The sequence below is a fragment of the Elephantulus edwardii genome, unplaced genomic scaffold (genome assembly GCF_000299155.1).
Source record: "Elephantulus edwardii isolate Elephantulus edwardi_28Jun2011 unplaced genomic scaffold, EleEdw1.0 scaffold00493, whole genome shotgun sequence".
Taxonomy (NCBI): domain Eukaryota; kingdom Metazoa; phylum Chordata; class Mammalia; order Macroscelidea; family Macroscelididae; genus Elephantulus; species Elephantulus edwardii.
This window is the reverse complement of record NW_006400243.1, coordinates 257,827-276,821: the sequence shown is the minus strand read 5'-3', so window position 1 is coordinate 276,821 and position 18,995 is coordinate 257,827. Positions and strand designations below refer to the sequence as shown.

Below are 18,995 nucleotides of genomic sequence, written 5' to 3'. Positions count from 1 at the left end.
TATAAACTTAACAATTCTGACTACAGATCTTCTACCTTTCTGACACTCTCTAACCATATTAATCATGTCCTTTAGCCCTTTGAAATATGTCTCTGCCCGTATGTGAGGAAAAAGTTCATGCAATTTCCCAACCTACACACTGCTAATTTTCAGGTATCAAAACCCAAAGTGCAAACCCACACAGCTTTTGCCTTTCAGTTATGAAGAGCTTAAACAGACACAGAATCGAGAGACCTTTGCATACAGTGGTGAATGTGATAAAGACATAAAACATGTAGATTCTTTTTGGTCCTTTGCCCTAGTCTCCTTTCCTTTACAGTCCATTTCAAAGCAAGTGCTCCGCAGTTCAACAGTTCAGCCCCAAACCTGTCCAGTGGTCTGGTACCATCAAGAAATACTTGTCCATTGCTTCACAAAATCTAGTCCTGTATAATTCTGGAGAGACAACAGTTGGCATTTTACCTAAGATTATGAAAGAAAAAAGAAATTTGTTAATATTTTATTTGACAACTGACTTTCAACCATGTCCCTTCATAGAAACCATCATAAAGACACACACACACACACCCAGAGCAGTTTAAGGGAGCAGGTTAGTGTCCTCTGTCCTATGTGACACAGACAGTGTCTCTCTGGGAGCAATTTTCACTTAAAACAAAAAACCAAACTGGCTCCCACTTAGAGGACCTCACAGTGCTTAAAGAACTTGGTAGATTTCTTTTTAAAGAAAAGAACCTGCTAGTTAAGAACCTCTGATTTTTCTTCTTGCAGTTTTAAAAACTGTCTTTTCAGGACCTCTGTCATTTTAAACAACTTAAGTCAAATACTTCAACACTTACACAATTGTTCCTATGCTCTGATCATTACCAAGATGACAATTACACAGAACTATTAATTTTTTAGATTCTTTCAAAAAAACCTAATATTCTGCTTACCTTGTCCTCCTAAGATTCCTGTTGATTTCACAACCATTTCAAGCTTTTTGTCCCATGTAAATGTTCTAATATAATCTGTTTCAGGGAGAAAAATTAGCATTAAAGCTGTATTAATAAATATAAGTAAATCAGAGTCTCCTTAAGAAAAAGACTAATAATCCTATTACAAAATGGGCAAAAGACATGGAAATACTTTTCATAGAAGAAGATATTCGGATGGCCAACAGACACACGAAAAAATGCTCAAAGCCACTGACAAATCAAAACCAGAATGAGATACCATCTCACTCCAGTAGCAGTGGCAAAGTTTAACAGGCAGTAAGCAATAAATGTTGGAGAGGATGTAGAGATAGAAACTCTCAGACACTGTTGGCGGGACTGTAAAATGGTACAACTACTCTGGAAGGCAGTTTGACATTTCCTCAAAATGCTGAACATCAAAACTCTATATGATCCAGCTATTCCATTTTTAGGAATATACCCCAAAGAAATGAAAATTGAGACAAAAATAGACATTTGTACACCAATGTTCACAGCAATATTATTCACAATTTCAAGAACATGGAAACAACCCAAATGTCCAATTACAATCAAATGGACTAAGAAATTGTGGTACATTCAAATGATGGAATACTATACAGCACTCAAGAGCAATGATATAAAAAATTAATACATAACCTAGGAGAGACTGGAGAGCATTATGCTGAATGAAGTAATTCAGTTGCATAAAGACAAATACTGCCTAAGATCATTATTGTAAAAACAGAACGATAGCTAGTAAAACGTGTATGGGGATCCATGGAGGGAAGAGGTGAGGGCAGAGGAGAAATAAGGTTGCAGAATTTGGGGGTAGAGAGAGGTGGAGTAAAGGAAATGGGAAAGATCTTGGGGAACCTGAAAAGACAGGGCAATGGTGTGCATAATTCAATGGGAATAAGTTTACAAAACACAATATATGGGAATGATTATATGAAATACAATGGGAATGAAGGAAAATGTAAAATACAGTGTATACACATTTTTTATGCAAACCAATACAAATTAAATTTTTTTTTAAAAGAAGTTGATAAAAAGAGAGAAAAAAATTACAGCCTTTAGCATAGATCCTATCTCCATATCAAGAAAACAAAAAAATCCTCACAATTGGACCAGTAAGTAGCATCATGATAAATGGAGAAAAGATTGATTAGTCAAAGATTCTAATTTACTTATTTATATCTATCTACAATCAGCGCCCAAAGAAAGACACTCGAGAAATCAGAAGATGTATTATTTGGGCGAATCCGCTATCAACCAGTCTCATTATTTTTTTTCCATTTTATTCTGATTTAAGTGACAGTGCACAAATAAAATTGGATTTTCATTCAAATAAAAAAAAAATAAATAAATGACACTTATGATTACTATTACTACATCTGTTAACTTTTATTGAATGTTGTCAATGTAGCCAGGTGCTGTTCTAAGAGATTTTTTAGAAAAAATTTAACCCATATTAATCCGTTTAATCTTTACAACACTCTACAGGCCACATTAAAAGTGGCATTTTGATGCACACCCATGTTTATTGTGGTTTTTGTTCACAATAGCAAGGAGTTGGTAACAACCTAAATGCCCATCAAGAAACAAATGGATAGAGAAGCTGTAGTATATTCACACAATGGAATACTACGCTGTATTGAAAAACAAGGACCTTATGCAATATTATTCAAAATGGGTGACCCTGGAGGACATTATGCTGAGTGAAGTATCTCAGTCACAAAAGGACAAATACTGCATGGTGCCACTGTTGTAAAACAGGACTGACATTGGGGTTAGGGGGAGACTGAGAAAGCTGGGTTAAATAATGTATATTACATTGAAACACATGAGGGAGAAAACTGTTTAAAAGGGATATGTGATTAGGTGGAGTCCAGAGCAAAGGCTGCATAGTGAAGTGGACCTGAGGGAGGGTTTTTAAAACAATGAAAGAATTTTTCTTTTACTTTTCCAAGAGGGTAGTGTACTAGGGGGGAGGGTTGGGAGGGATGAAAAGTGCAACAATGAATGAATGGAAATCCAAAGTCTCTGTAAACTTTCATTAAAATGAATAATAATAAAAAAAATTTTTTTTAAAAGTGGCATTTTAAATTCAGGTATTCTGAGTGAAGACAATGAAAATAGAAATGAGGAAAAAAAGAGTACAGGGACTACACAAACTATTGATTTTGAAATATCAACTGAAAGTTTGTGGAGAGGGTCAATAACTTACTATTTAAGGTATAATCTTCAAAACTGTATTCCAGCTTCAATCCTGAAATCATGTCTTACCTATAATTCCAACGACCAGCTCATTGCTGGTGTCATCTCGTCCAACCAGCAGGGAATAGTCTATAATGAGATGGCTGGAAAGGAAATGGGAGTCGCTGTGGATGGAGGCTCTCAGCACAGCTTTGGAATGAGATCGGATGTACAGCGGATTGTCTCGAACCATCTTGAGGAGATTTTCATCCAGCAGAACTACATCACAACTCTCTTTCCCAGTATCTGTTTTCACATTTCGATTCCTAAGAGAACCCTTCAAATCAAAAACCTAGCAGAAAGAAAACCTTTCGTTATTTATGTGTGATCTAACATTTTGTGCGATTAAAAAAAAAAAGATTTCTAGACATTACCTTTGCAAAGACTTTTAACATTTCAGAAAGACATTGGCCAATGTAATAAAAATTAAGATCAACTATCAGAAAGAGAGCTATGTTGGCCTAGTGGACAGAAAGTAAGGCTACCAAGCCAAAGGTGGGTGATTTTAATCTGCAGCCCTCAGGCCGGGTTCAAATTGTTTTCCTGTCAAACATTCTTCTAGGTAGTATAGCATAGCACTGGCCTGTGCATTGCTGTACAGGGGTAACTTGAGGTTGCTGTGATGCTGACCACCGTGACACTGATGTGCCAAATGTGGTAATGGGTACCCATGGTGGACAGTGTTTGCTGGAGCTTTCCAACTAAAACAAGTCTGGAAGCAGGAGCAGCACCCACTTCCAAAATGGCTTGCCTCCGGAAACCCTATGAACAATGCTCAGGCCTTTCGTTCATAGGGTCACTATGAGTCGTCTATGACTCGATAGCACCAAACAACAACATCAGCTAACTAATCCCACAACCTGCATTCTATTCCTAGCTGTGTGAAGCTGAAGTACTTAGCTTCTATAGGTCTTAATTTTTCTTAATTAGTCTTCACTGAGATTGTGGATTCAAATCTGCATTCTTATTCTGTCATTCTCTGACTCTAGGACATAGGCTTGTTACAATTTAGGACCTATCTATAAGTTCTTTCTAAGAAAATCCAAAAAGTTAGATCTGTCCTAGCAACCAATACATTTCCAATAAAATACAATGTTACAGTTTCATAATCTAAAAGAATTAAAAATACAAAGTGTGCTGTCGCTTAGATACTTCACACAGTCCACTCTCCTTACCTGTGCCATCTTTCTCCCATAGAAGAGATTTTCCATGACAAGGAGATCTAACTTCTTCTCAGTGTTATTCTGAGAGTTCTTATAACCAATTCTGTAAACTCCAAGAATTTTAGCCAGTGCAGTAGGTCTCTAATCAAGAAGATATCAAAGTAAACATTTATTTTAAAAGATTGTAAAAAAAAATGATAAAAAAGGATTATTTGGGACTTAATTCTGATGTCTCCATGACCTATACATGTAGTATCAACATCCATGCATATGATTAGTCAGACACAATTCCCTCCTGACCATCTCTGAAGCAAGCAAAGCAGTAACAAAAAATTTTTAGTAGATCCTTAACATGCTCCTAAGGGACAATTCTTTACAATTTCTCAAATTCACAAATTTTATAACATGCAATAAACAAGTCTTTTAAAAAACAAAAAAGGCTCTCCCATACTGTTATCGGAAGCCTCGACACAATCACTCGTGGCCAAAGCAAACGTACTGATCTCTGTCTTTCTACAGAAGGGATTCATTTTCTAGCACGTATTTCACATTTCTGTCTCAGCAAACTTATAAATTACTAAATGCAGAGCAAATTTCACTCAGTCTTAATGTTCTTATTTGGCTTTTATATACTAATTAAAGGGAGTTCTGGTGGACTAGTGGTAAGAAATTGTACTATAATCCCAAAGGCATGCAGTTCAAATCCACCAGCTGCTCTATGGGAGGCTAGCCAGTCTCCTCCTATGTGATTCATTGCTTCTGAAAACCTGCTGGAGGGTCAGCTGTGGGTTGGTTTCAACCCAGTGGTACACAAAAACAACATACTAATTAAAAGCAACTTGCTTGAAACTATTTAGTGCCTCACTAGTAAAAGTAAAGAAAAACATGTTAAACTACCATATCTCAGTATTTAACTAAGATCCAGTTGTGTCCTGTCTGCATTTTACTACAGGGAAAACTAGGTCATTAGCATTTGTCCTCAGACATGAAAAGGCCCAATGGGCTCTGACTGTAGACTAGGGCTGGGACTGCTACCTTCTGCTGAACAGCGTTTATAATGTAAGTGAAGTAGTGTGGGGCAAAGTCCAGGAAAGACTGCACTTCCAGGCGAGGCATCTGCTTCAGAATAAATCTGTCATCTGAAAGGAAGAAATTTCACATTTTAATCATAGTACATACTGAAATAATCTTTACAAAACCAAATATCATCCCAAATATTTAAAATATTTGTTTGCTTTAAGCTTTTTCAAGATGTAATGGAAAATTTTGATCAGGACACATTTCTCAAGTAAATAAAAAGGAGAGGAAAAAAAATACTTTTGAGGATTTATAATTGATAACTTTGTACTTTTTACAGTACCATCCCTAAAATCATAGCTAGATGATGATTTAAATTTTAAAACTATTATCAATTCTATGGTTAACATCCATTAAATAACAAAATTATAAAAGTTCTTCTCAGGCAACACCCATCCTGCTGCATTTTTTCCAATCATTTGTTTCAGTGGCAAAGTGCATATAGTCAAAATCATTTAAAAGCCTTTGAAGGTTAAGAAATGGGCCTTCCTATTTCCAGGTTAAATGTTTTTCTTTTTCTATTTTCTCACTGTAGCACTGAGGTGCTATTTTGAGTTTTCTGTTTATTTTCTTAGTATTTCCATTTGGAGAACTCGGGACTAACCATATTAAGGACATGCTCAATGCCTTATCTCATTATACAAGCTAGTATTTTACTTTTACTTTATTTTACTACAACCTCTCAAGCCTAAGAACAAAAATACTGTCACAATTGATAATGTTCTACTATCTTGAACTCAAATGATTCATAAATAAGCTAAGGGGGAAAAAAGATTTCTTTTTAGGAAGAGAGAGATTCAAAAGCTTACCTGATTAGGTATTATTTTCATGGCAAGAGTCCATGAAAGGTTGTGTGTTTGTTTTGTGTTTTTTTTACTTTTCAAAGAGAAAAACCAACTAGGGGGAGGGGTGGGCAGGGAGGAAAATGTGCAACAATGAATGAATGAATGGAAATCCAAAGTCTATCTAAACTTTCATTAATATTTTAATAAGATTTAAAAAAAAAGCTTACCTTCTGTCGCATAGAAAGCAGCTCCTGATTTGCCGCCTCGGGCTTGCCAGGGTGACGAGTGGGAGAGGGAACGAATGAAGTCTTCCTCAGTGCTGCCCAGAATCACTTCCCGCATCTTGTGGAACTCTCCCGCATAGTAGAGTCGACAGTAAAACTTGGCATTGGCATCTGAAAATTCTGAGAACAAAAGTGAAAAATAAATTTTAGCTGTTTTATGAATCAGTACTATCTTTCCACCTCCATCCAATATGCAATCATTCATTATTTTTCTCTACAGCATTTTTTTGTATTAAAGGTACATTTCCTATTTCTTTTTTTTTTTTTATTTAGGTTGTTTATTTTTCATTTCAATGAACATCTACAGAGATTTTGGAATTCCATTCATTCATTGTTGCACCCTTTTCCCCGCACAAACCCCTCCCCCCCCACACACACACATTTCCTATTTCAATATCAAAGTACTGTAATGGTCTTTAAAAATAGTGGTGTAGTCCACAGCGAGCTGCACTGCTGGCCCAAAGGCCCCCACCTTTCTAGAAGTTCAAACCCACTAGTCATCCTGGGGAAAAAGATGGGTAATCTCCTTCTGTGCTATTTTCAGCCTCAGAAGCTCACTGGAGATGACGATGACATCACATATGTTCAGAAATATCAGGCAAAAAATAAGACCCAATTCTAATTCTATACTGGTTACTATAATCACTATAAAGTAATTCTTTCCTTGTTGTTGTGTACCACTGAGTCAGAACCAACCCATGGCTGACCCTCCAATGGGTTTTCAGAGGCACTTAATTGAACAGGAGACTGCCCATCCTTCTCCTGCAACAGCTCGTGAATTCGAATTGCCTTCAGGATTGCAGCACAGCATCTTATCACTAGAGCTCCCTAAATGACTTATAATTTACTGTACCTTTTATTACTCTGTATGATAATATTATGATCTTTATACATACATAATTCTAGATGCTTTATCAAGGTTCTATGATTTCAAATTATCATTATTTTTAAACCAGAAGTTAAGTAAAATTATATTTTATACATTTATATTTTAAGTTATAATTTTAAATTCATTTTCTTTTTAAATAAAGCTATTTTCAACTTAGGAAGTAAATTATAATTAAATAGATTTCATGTCAGCACACAAATGTAAAACAACAGAAGTTACCTAGGATAAACTTAGAAGCTTCAAATAATAATAGACTCTCCCCAGTTACAGTCTCTGTCGCCAAATCAGTAATACATTATCTCATACTTACGAAGCTCCACATGAGGATTTGTGAGTTGCTTCTTTTGTGTATCTCCTCCATCTGCCTCATCTAGGAGATTTAACATCATTAGTAAAGGCAAAGTTTAATCAGTCACCAATTTACCACGTCTTTGCTTTTCTCTCTGATATAACAACAAAAATTAACAGATCAACAATAAAGATATCCTGGTTGTGCTACTATGAAATAAGCATTAAGTATACAATTACAGTATATAAACTTATTAAAATAAAAATGGATCTACCTTCTGAAAGTCCAATTTCTTAATATTTTTGAAAAATAATGAGGCTGACAATTGCTATGAAAGTAATATAATAATACGCTCTTAAACCAAGAATTTCCATGGATTCTCCGTCAGAGTTTATGGCCAGTTTCTCTCTACATATAGAATAAACAAGGAGCATGGTGGCCTAGTGGCAAGGAGCTGGGTTGCCCACCAAAGGTAAACAGTTCGAATCTACCAGCTAATCCACAGAAGAATGACCGGCATACTCCTCCCCCATGATCCACAGTCTCTGGAAACCCCAGAGGGTCAGCTCTGAGTTAGTTCTGATTCAACAGCACCTAATAATGTAATGACAACTTCAAAGTTACTTTTTGTATTTAACAGAGTTCACCTGTTACTCCTACAATGCAGGAGTCAGAGTGTGGTACATGAAAACATCACACAATAGGCATTTTTTAAATTACTCATGGCCTAATACAAGGGTCACCAAACTTTTTCTATATAGAGCCAGAAAGTAAATATTTCACTGTGTCATAACTACTCAATGTGTCAATATAACATAAAAACAGTCAAACAATAGGTACGTGAACAAGCAAGACTGTGTTCCAGTAAACCTGCATTTACAAAGCTGTCTCATTTATTGTGCCAATTCCTGATACAATCTCATATCTGAAAGAATAATACCCAGAGTGGGAATGGACAATAACTTCAACTCCCCAGGAACTGGAAAAGAAAGGAGACGTTTGATTTAGATGTCAACCTCACTCAGCCCTCAGTAAGTTTCTGAAGACATTCTTTTTGCCACTTTGCATGTAAGGAAACTAAGGAGCTCTGATTCTATCACGCAGTGATGCCACGGAAGTGAGGACTCGAGGCTGCATGCATTTTCTACTCTAGCACAGTCAAGTATGAGAAACGAGGAAAGGCCCTTGTTTTGGCAGAAAGAACTATGTTCTGAAAGCTTTAAGCAGGACTAAGCACCTAAGATATTGAAGCCTAAAGCACATGTAGTTTCCGTGAACACACCTGCAGGCTCATTGCCTTGATTCTCCGTCCCCTCCTTGCCCGTCTGCCCAACCTGGTAGTAAGCACTATCTGCTCCACGTAAGGTCTCTCTCTTCTGGGAAGAGAGGTCAGGGCTTTTCCCTGCTGTCCCCCGGAAGAAGGACAACATTCCAGAAGCCTTTTTGGCTAAAAACAAGAGGTAACATATTAAATATAGGTCACTGCAGGTAGAAAAAGAAAAAAATCAATTAATTCTTTTGTTAGCAGCAACCATTATATAGCAGGTAGAAAATGTGAATAACACTGATACTTCTGTATGCATAAATTCTTTCTTCACAGGTTTACTGCTTTTGTGAGCAGTTATGTGCCTATATGACCGATAATATGATTGATAATAGGAAAGCAAAGATCAGTTATCAAATAGGAGGAATTCTACAGAACACCTTCAAAAATACCTTTCAAATGTAGTTAATATTGTAATAAGAAGTAATGGTAATATAGTAAGCAACAAGATTAAGTTAGGGCTGACTTTCATGCCATCACGCCATCCCTTTACATCAAGGGCTCAAGAAGCTAATACACAACAGTGCATCTAAATTCCAAAATCAATCTCCACAATAGTCTATGTATTTCCTACTGCCAAAGAGGCCCTTTAGAGTAGTGAGAGAAGATCTTCACCCTGAAACCCACAGCATCCCTTTTCAGCAGGAAGTAGCTAAGAGAATACGCCATCCCCTTTTCTTATGAATCAGGGTGAAGTCTCTCTCAGGGAGGAGTGATAGGGAATGGCAAAGGACACACTGACAAAGGAGATTAATCAGAACTGGTTTTGACAAGCACTGTGGCAATGGGACAATTAAAACAGGGTTTCAAGGGGGGGGAAAGAGGAATGGGGGGAAGGTAGAGAAAATAGTGCAACAATGAATGAATGGAAACCCCAAATCTCTGTAAATGGTCAGTAAAATTAGTAAAATTTAATAAAAAAAGGAAAAAATTTATATTGAGCATTAAAAAAAAAAATAAGCTAATACACAAGACAATCCTGACACCCTAAGTGTTAAAAGAAAGGGTAAAGAATAGATCAAATACTGAGTAGAATGAAAACCACAAACAAGAAGAAGCAACCTTGCCAGCTGGCCTGGCACAGCATGTTCATCATGAACAAACACAGCAATAATCCCAGGTTAGAAGAACAGAAGGCACCTTCACAGAATTCCCAACAGGACATAGTAACTGTACTGACATATCAGAAAAGAAATATGGTTCCAACTCCAGGCTGCAGCCAATGGGCAGAGTCTAGGCACGCAGTGAGGCCCGCTTCCTCTCCCCTACACTCCTGGGGATGAAGGACATAAACCCTCTACCCTTGCAGCCCAAACTTCTGGGAACCTACCTGCAAGCTCCCCTCCTCCACCACCAACCACTCAGTGTCAATACCACAGGTCCTGACCACCACCTCTACCAAGCAAAGCCCTTAAGCCACACCTACTGATAATCACAGTGAATGGGAGTGCATTCAATGCACTATTTATGAGTCAAAGAGATCAGAATAGGAAAGATAACATGACCGTCAATATGCTGCCTAAAAGAAACATCACAAACACTAAAATAAAAAGCCACAGTCCAAGAATGGGGGGAAATACATGTATTATATACACTAATCCTGCAATAACTAGAATAATACATAGTCATTTTTCAGTAAACACAGCTATGTAAGCTGAACAGGTGTGAGCAGGCATATGAAAGCACACCCATGAGTGCATATAGATTTGGCAGAAGACATTATACATATTCATATCTGTTTGTTAATTCAGCAAAAAGAAGTGAAAAAGGTTTATTAAGATAATGCTAAGAAGGCATGGTTGGTGAAAGTCAGACAGGCCATGTTAAAGAGTTAGAGAGAAAAGGAAAGAAACGGGGTGAACACTCCTGGAAAGTCAGGGGTGGATGCAAACCTTCTGGCATGCTGCCAGGCAGAGAGCGCAGCTCTAACATTCCTATTTGCATGTGAACATTCAGGTATGCAGAACAGAACACAGGCAGTCAAGTTACACATACTCCTTAGCCTGAAGAGAAGACTTGGGAGACTGAGCCACTGGGTTTGAGGCCTTGAGAAGACAGGGTACATCTACAACAATTGGTACAGCACTGTCCTTAAAGACAATAATCTATATCCTACGTTGGTGAACAGAGACGAGGATATTAAAAACTAATCTCTTACAATTTAGAGCAAAGAATGAAGAAAACTATCAACTTAAGAAGGCAGTCAGTCCGAACGAGGCGGCCAAGTGGCAGACACAGTGATGCACATCTTTGTGAAGACCCTGACCAGCACTCTTAAGGTGTCCCTCTTAAGGTCGAGCCCAATGACATCATCAAGAATGTCACAGCCAAAATCCAAGACAAGGAGGGTATCCTTCCCGACCAGCAGTGTCTGATATTTGCGGGCAAACAGCTAGAGGATGGTCATCCACTCTCTGATCTGGCGCTGCATCTGTGCATTATCGAGCCTCCCTTGCGCCAGCTCACCCAGAAGTGTAACTGTAACAAGATGACCTGCCACAGCATTCTGCTCGCCTCCATCCATGTGCTGTCAATTGCCACAAGAACAACTGTGGGCATACCAATGACCTGCACCCCAAGAAGAGTGTCAAATAAGAGCCAACTCTTGAAGGTGGCCTCCTTCTGAGCCCTATGGCCCTGGGCCCTCAATAAAATCTTTCATTGAACTGAAGCAAAAAAAAGAAAAAAGAAAAAAAGAGCAAGCAAGCAATCAGTCCAAGGATTCCTGGACCACATGACCCACAAGCCTTCACTAGCCTGAGAAGGACTAGATGGTACCACCACTGACCATGCTGACAGAAGGTTCTGGACAGAGTGAAGAGAAAATGGAGAACAAAATTCAGAATCATAAAAAAGAATCGAGTGTTCTGACAGACAGTGAGAGACTGGCAGGACTTCCGACACCGCAGCTCTCAGGTGCCCTTCAAACCTGGAACAGAGCCCATTCCCAGAGATCAAGGTCAGCCAACCAGGAGGCTATAAAGTGAACAGCACTTTTGAGGAATGTGCTTCTAAGAATAACCAACCACATGCAACCAAGAGAGTATATCACCTTCCCGGAAGCTCAGAGGGCACGAAGGGGCAGGAAGGATGTGTACGTGTGAGTGCAGAACGAGCACAGGAAGGAAACAGGAAAATGCTAAACTCAATGGATTCCATGTAATGTTACACAACAAAATGTAAGTGCTGAACAGGAAACCGTGTTCTGTAAACTTCCACTCAAATCGCAACAAAATTTTAAAAGATAAAAGATCAAATTAGTGCTGAGTTCTTATTACCAGTTATGTAAACTAAAAACTGATACAAGAACTTGGAGTTAAAAATGAACATACTCTTAACATTTTATCCCCAGTTTTTAACCCCATAAAACAAAATACAAGGTTTTACTTTTAGCATCTTTCAAAAAATAAATGGTATAGACTGAAGAGCAATGGTGTCTCTCTGGAGACTAAGGTGCGTCTGATACAGGCCATGGTCTTTGCAATCACTTGTTATGTATCAGAGAGTTGGACAATGACCAAGGAGGACAGAAGGAGAATTGATGCCTTTGAGCTGTGGTGCTGGAGAAAAGTATTGAGGTACCATGGACTGTTAGGAAAACAGATTCATCCTGGAAAGGGTTAAACCAGGTGGCTCCTTGGAGGCAAGGATTCTGAGGCTCCGTCTAACATACTCTGGACAGGTTGTAAGGAGAGACTGGTCCTTGGAGAAGGACATCATGCTTGGGAGGGTGGAGGGACAGCGCAGAAGCGGAAGGCCCTCTATGAGGTGGATTGATTCAGTGACTGGGATAATCGGGATGGGAGTGTTGGAGACAGTGCGATTGGCAAAGGACAGAGCAGAGTTTAGGGCTGTTATACATAGGGTCGCTATGAGTCGCAAGCAACTCGACCACACATAACAACAACAACACTGACTGACGAAGAATTTAATAAAAGTCATTCTGTAGTTTTGTGCTTTATCCTACATATCAAGCATATGTATGATTGTAATCATTTACAATTTGACAAAATCCACTCAGTGCTTACTTTGAACGGTAAACACCATAACTGCCTCCTTGATGCCTACTCCTCCTTTGCTCCTTGATAAGAGAACGTCAATTGTGCTTGCGGCAGGAAACTGACAAAGATTTCTCTAAGCCACCAGAACAATGCTGCTCACCATACTCTAATTTAAGACTGAAGGGAAAGCCTCTGATTGTCTAATAAAAGGAAAGTTACAGCTTGTTCCTTCTTTATGTCTGTCTCAAATTTAGCCATTAAATAGGTATTAGCGATCCCAAAGAAAAAATAAGCAAATCAGAGAAATTTCTCCTGAACTATCACATTCCTGAGCAGCTGAACCAATGCCAGTCACAGCCTACCTCCAAATGTTGCAAATTTAGAAAAAATAAACTGTCATTTATTTAAGCCCCGATAGTGTTCTATTATTTGTAGTTAAATGCAAACTAAGAAACAAGGTCAGAGAGGTCTGAGTCTAAATTCAGCTTCACTATAATCTTCGTTTTAATAACCTTATCTGATATATAGAGCTTGTGTAGTTACTGTGAAATTAAAGTAAAATTTTAAAAGTTAATGCCTGAGTGATTTCTTAGACTATGCACTTTTAAATTGAAAGTTCTACAAGGGAAGAGGTTTTGCTTTTTTTTTAAACAGATCAAGGAGGTCCTAGGAGTTTCAATAATAACTTGCACCAGTATTTATAACATAAGAATCAAAGAAGAAAAGCAAAACATGTCTAAGAGATATATTTAAAAGTCAATATATTGCAAAGAACAAAAGTATTAAGTCCTTGTTACATGGCATTTTTTTTTAATTTAATGTGTTTTTCTCTTCAGATTATAGTGGCAAATAAAACTAATCATGACCTTCACACAATGGAATACTACGCTGCACTGAAAAACAAGGAACTCACGAAATATTATACAAAATAGGTGACCTTGGAGGATGTTATGCTGAGTGAAATATCTCAGTCACAAAAGGAAAAATACTGTATAGTGCCACTGCTGTAAAATGGGACTGACATCTGGGGTGGGGGGGGGGGAGAGACTGAAAAAGATGAGATAAATTATGTATACTGCATTAAAAAAGATGAGGGAGAGAACTGTTTAAAAGTGATATATGATCAGGTATTATTGTCATGACATGAGTCCAGAATGAAGGCTGCATAGTGGAATGGACTTAGGGGGAGGGATTGTATAACAGTGAAAGAATTTTTCTTTTACTTTTCAAAGAGAAGAATGAACTGGAAGGGAGGGGGGAACAGGGAGAAAAGTACAATGAATGAGTAGAAATCCAAAGTCTATAAATTTTCATTAAAATTAATATTTTTTAAAAAAACCATTATTGCATCCTAAAAATAAAAACAAAACAAAACAAACTAATCAAAAAACAAAACCAAAAAAACCCCAAAAAACTAATCATGACCATGTTCCGCTCTGGACTCTTACTTGGCTGTGGTTCTCCTTCCACGGTGCGGTTTGCCTGTCCTCCACTGATGTCAGGTAATCTAATTGGGCTGCTGCTCTTCGGTCTGCTATCTGAAGCACTGAAATGAACACCGGAAAAGTGGGTTTTATATTGCTAGACAGAAAATAACAAACACTCTGGTTTCTGCATGAATCTATTTTGTTCCCTAGTTTATTCATAATGGTAGAAATCTAATTCATGGTTTACAGAAACATAGGCTAGAAAATATAAGAAAGTGTAGTAATGAGTACTGATCATAAGAAAATTAAGTAAAATTCTGTTAAGGATAACAAAATGTAAGGTACAGATTTTTCTAATAGCCTTCTCAAGTTTACACACTCTAGTGATACCTATTTAAGTACAACAATATGGAAAACAGTACTTCCATATTTTTCACAATTATTATAATGAAATACTAAGATAAAATTGAATCTGCTAATAAAGTTGGCAGATATATTTCAGAAAGAATCACAATAAGGAGTTCTGTGATAATTATAAATGAGTGAACAAGCTAAAGAACTATTATGTGGCTTTGGTGTTTTTTTTTTAAGGGAGAAGTATTTGGGTTTTGGGGTTTTTTTTAAACAATCATTTTATAAAATTTGTAAAGTTAACTAATAACTTTTTTATTCTATAGCTACTGTTTTCTAAATGAAAATAGTAAAAAACAAAAAGTTAAAAAGTTTCAATCTATAATATAAACTGAATAGCTATAGTAATTACGAGAAAATTGTAAACTAGGGAATGACAGTTGATGGGATTTACACTGGAAGTGATGAGTTGTACTTAGAAAATTATGGAAAAAAGGAATGAACTCGCTTGTCCTCAATCAGGATCACCTATTTGTTTGAAGCCCTTCTTCAGCACTGCTCCGCACAGAAGCTTTGGACAACTCCTCTAAGGCATTTCGGTATTCTTTACAACTAAGGGAAGAAACAGATTGAAAAGTAAGAAACCCTGGGCTGTTTTCAAAGTTAATCATAAAATCATGCTTTAGAATAGGCTTTGAATCAGTAAAATGTAATCAATATCCACAAATGTGTACACTTTTAAAAAGTGATAAAGCATAAACTTCATAAATAAGGTTTACGTCTTGACATAAGTTACACAAAATACAACCAGTATCATAATCCTAAACAGTCATCACAAAGGTTTACTAACGTTTAGATCAAAGGTCTTTAGAAGAAAGATGAACAGATAATTAGTTAAATATGAAATTTTAGAATTTTATACAACAAAGTAGAAAAGAACTTAGGAGTGTTTTCCCACTAAAAGGTACTAAAAAAAAAAAATTTAATGCTGCACTGACCACCAAAGTTGTTCAATTCTTGGATTAGCAGTCAATCATTCAGATACCAAGGAACAGTTCTTTAAAAGGTGTTATTATTCCAAAACATTAACTAAAGATGACTTCAAGGAGAGTATCTGCTCTCAGTTCAAACCTACCAGCTGCTCCTTGGGAGGAAGGTAGGCAGCCCCCTCCCATGAGAGTTACTGCCTCTGAAAACCCACTGACGGTACTACTACAAGTTGGTTGTGATTTGACAGTACATAACAACAACAACATACCAGAAAAAGATTATTCCCGATTTAGTTGACTTTCCCACTTTTCTTATCTATGACTGTAGTATAATAAATCAGTAAATGAAAAGAAATTTCATCTCCCTAAAAGCCAAAAGGCAAAGATATGAATTCTATCACCTAGTACCTTCTACAGAAAAAGATATTCTGCTTAAAGAGCAATAACTCCATCCAGGCAGAGGCATGGCATTTAAGTCTGTCTTGTTTACTTCTATATATTCAACACCTAGTATAACATACATTGTAGATAGTCAACTATTTGTTGAATAATGGATTCTTTATAAGCAGTACTTACAATGTTTTCAAAAAAAGAAAACAGTTATTTTAAAAAACTAACCTAGATTAATCTTTAATCTGAATCACTACCAAGGTAACTTTAAAATTGCAAATCTTACTATTAACTTTTCCTTTGGGCATAATATACAGTAAATATCTTCAAACTGGGGTGAGTCTCTAAAAAACTTAACTGCAGGCAATAATTTTAATAATGATAAGAAGAAGAAATGCCTCAGGGTTAAAGCATAGAAACAACATTTCTCTAAGCAAAATAATTTCACCCAGAAAGTATGGTAGCAAGGAAGAAATGAACATTACAAAAAAGATATCCAGATAATACAAGATATATTTAGTAAATAAACAAAAGGAAAAGTTAAAATTAACTGGATATAATGGATACATCTGTAGTAAATATAACAGTAAAAATGAGCATAAATTTTAAGCTTACTTTATTTATTAGAAGGTTAAGAATGATCCTGTACCTCACTATTAGGGGAAGAGAAGATTTTTCAGATGCAAAGAGACCAATTTATTATGCCCAAAGAATATGTATTTTATTTATATTTAATAATTTTTGTTTTATCCGTATGAAAGATCTCCAAATCAGAACAATTAAGAAATAAAAATGTATAAAATATTACATCCCACCATACATTAAACTATCCTGTGAATAATACCTGAGAGCAAAAGCAATGATGGAGCTGGGCTCCTTCTCACAGACTGCAATGGGTACCCGTTCATGTTCATACATCAAGTAATGTTTATCAGGGTCACTGTTCAAAATATTTATAAAAAAATAAGTAAGAAAAGCACATCTATAAACCATTACAAGGAAATCTTAACCATTTTCTGTTAATTAAATATTATATGCTAATAACACAACTAAAGAGTCAAAATATATGCAGAAGTGGAGAACCTGAAATAGGCAAAAAGGCATCAGCAAAAAGGTTTTGAATGCAAATTACAAGAACTCAAGGGGGAGAGGGTAGGGGGTGATGCTGCCAACACAAACGCCATGCTTCTCTGGCAATCAGAATCCAACAGCTGTTCTGAGGGAGAAAGAGGGACCCTCTTCCACGTGATTTACAGTCTCAGAAAACTTGCTGGATAATCAGACAGGGGTTAGCTCAATGAGTTTTGAGTTTGAGGTCCGAAATAAGAGGGTTCTGGAACAGTCGTTCTTAACATGGTTTTCAGCACTGCCAAGCTTTCATGCATATAATTAATCTCAAAAAGGATTTATACTAAACAGTAGAACTCGAACATGGTTTGTGCTACTCTAAACTTGAGAGGAACACCTCATGGGAACAGTAGAAGGCATGTACTACTAGCCAACAACAAAAATGCAACAAAGCCACCCTCTCCTACAATCATATGGAAACTCTGTGCCTCGACCATCTAAATGCTTCATCTTGCTCCCTGGCTCCCATTCTCTCTCTCAGACACTACTGGACATAATCATTCATCTATGAAATTTAACCTACTGCTGAGAACCTAACATGTCCCAGAGATTTATTATTAATGAAAAACTACTACTATGAACTTAAATATGTGCTGGTTAACATATATAAACAATATAATCTTAAGGGGAGGAGTAGGCAGAGTAGAGTTTATAGGAGAAATAAAAATAAAATAAAAATCATCACTCTGCTGATGAGGGAGAGTGGAGGATCTAGAGACATTTTCTCCAAGAAGGAATGAAAAGGAGTTAATGGTCAAAAGAGAAGGTGAAAGTATATTCAAAGGCCATAAAAAAAAAAAGTTATTCCTTCAGTTTATTCACTTTACATTGAGAAAAGGTAAACAGTTACTTTCAGGACCAAAATTCTTAAGCATTCAGCAACATTGGGCAATGCTTCCTTCCCTTACTCATGTACTAGATAACAAATTACACTATATCAAAATACATCTCTTTTACTATGACAAAATATAATTCAGACTTAATATAAGTGTAAATAACATATTTAAACAAATAGTAAACAAACAGATGTTTAAAATTAAGGGAAAATACAAGTACTGGTTTTTCTAATACTTACAAAGGAAAAGGAATAGGGTTGTAGCTATTTCCTGGAAGCAAATTTGCAAAGATGGCTTTCATGGTTGATTTCTCCTTCACCTGGCTGTCTGCAGATCCCAGCAAATGCCCATCAAACACATCTAGGATAAAAAATATTCTAATTGTTTTTGGTCAAACATTCTTCTAGGTGGTATATAGAACTGATCTGTGCACCACTGTACAGAGGTAACTCATGGTTGCTGTGATGCTGAACACTGTGACACTGATGTTTCAAATGTGATAATGGTTACCCGTAGTTAATGGTTACCCGTAGTGGACAATGTATGGTGGAGCTCCCCAATTAAAACAAGCTGGAAAGGAGGAGTGGCATCCACTTCCAAAATAGCTTGGCTCCGCAAACCCTATAAACTTGGAGAAACGATGAAAGTTATACAAGCGTCCAGGTCTTGTGTTCATAGGGTCGCTATGAGTCATCTACGACTCTACGGCACTTAACAACAACAACACAGCTATGTTAAGAATTAGGAAAAAGAATGCACACCCATGTTCATTGCAGCTTTGTTCACAATAGCAAGGAGTTGGAAACAACCTAAGTGCCCATCAACAAACGAATGGCTAGAGAAGCTGTGGTAT

At 36.9% G+C, this 18,995-nt stretch overlaps 1 protein-coding gene across 1 annotated transcript in view; it reads right to left on the bottom strand.

Annotated features, from left to right (window-relative positions):
* Positions 1–282: 282 nt before the first annotated feature.
* Positions 283–18,995, bottom strand: part of PIKFYVE (phosphoinositide kinase, FYVE finger containing) — a 94,744-nt gene continuing 76,031 nt past the window's right edge. Inside the window, exons 30-41 of the mRNA XM_006903008.1 lie at positions 18,382–18,502; positions 17,023–17,118; positions 15,328–15,411; positions 14,470–14,567; positions 8,979–9,143; positions 7,718–7,777; positions 6,462–6,638; positions 5,408–5,511; positions 4,385–4,513; positions 3,240–3,501; positions 933–1,007; positions 283–462 (exon numbers count right to left, since the gene is read on the bottom strand). Of these exons, the coding sequence (XP_006903070.1) occupies positions 347–462; positions 933–1,007; positions 3,240–3,501; positions 4,385–4,513; positions 5,408–5,511; positions 6,462–6,638; positions 7,718–7,777; positions 8,979–9,143; positions 14,470–14,567; positions 15,328–15,411; positions 17,023–17,118; positions 18,382–18,502 (1,487 nt within the window). The 3' untranslated portion in view covers positions 283–346. The remainder of the gene's footprint in view (positions 463–932; positions 1,008–3,239; positions 3,502–4,384; positions 4,514–5,407; positions 5,512–6,461; positions 6,639–7,717; positions 7,778–8,978; positions 9,144–14,469; positions 14,568–15,327; positions 15,412–17,022; positions 17,119–18,381; positions 18,503–18,995) is intronic.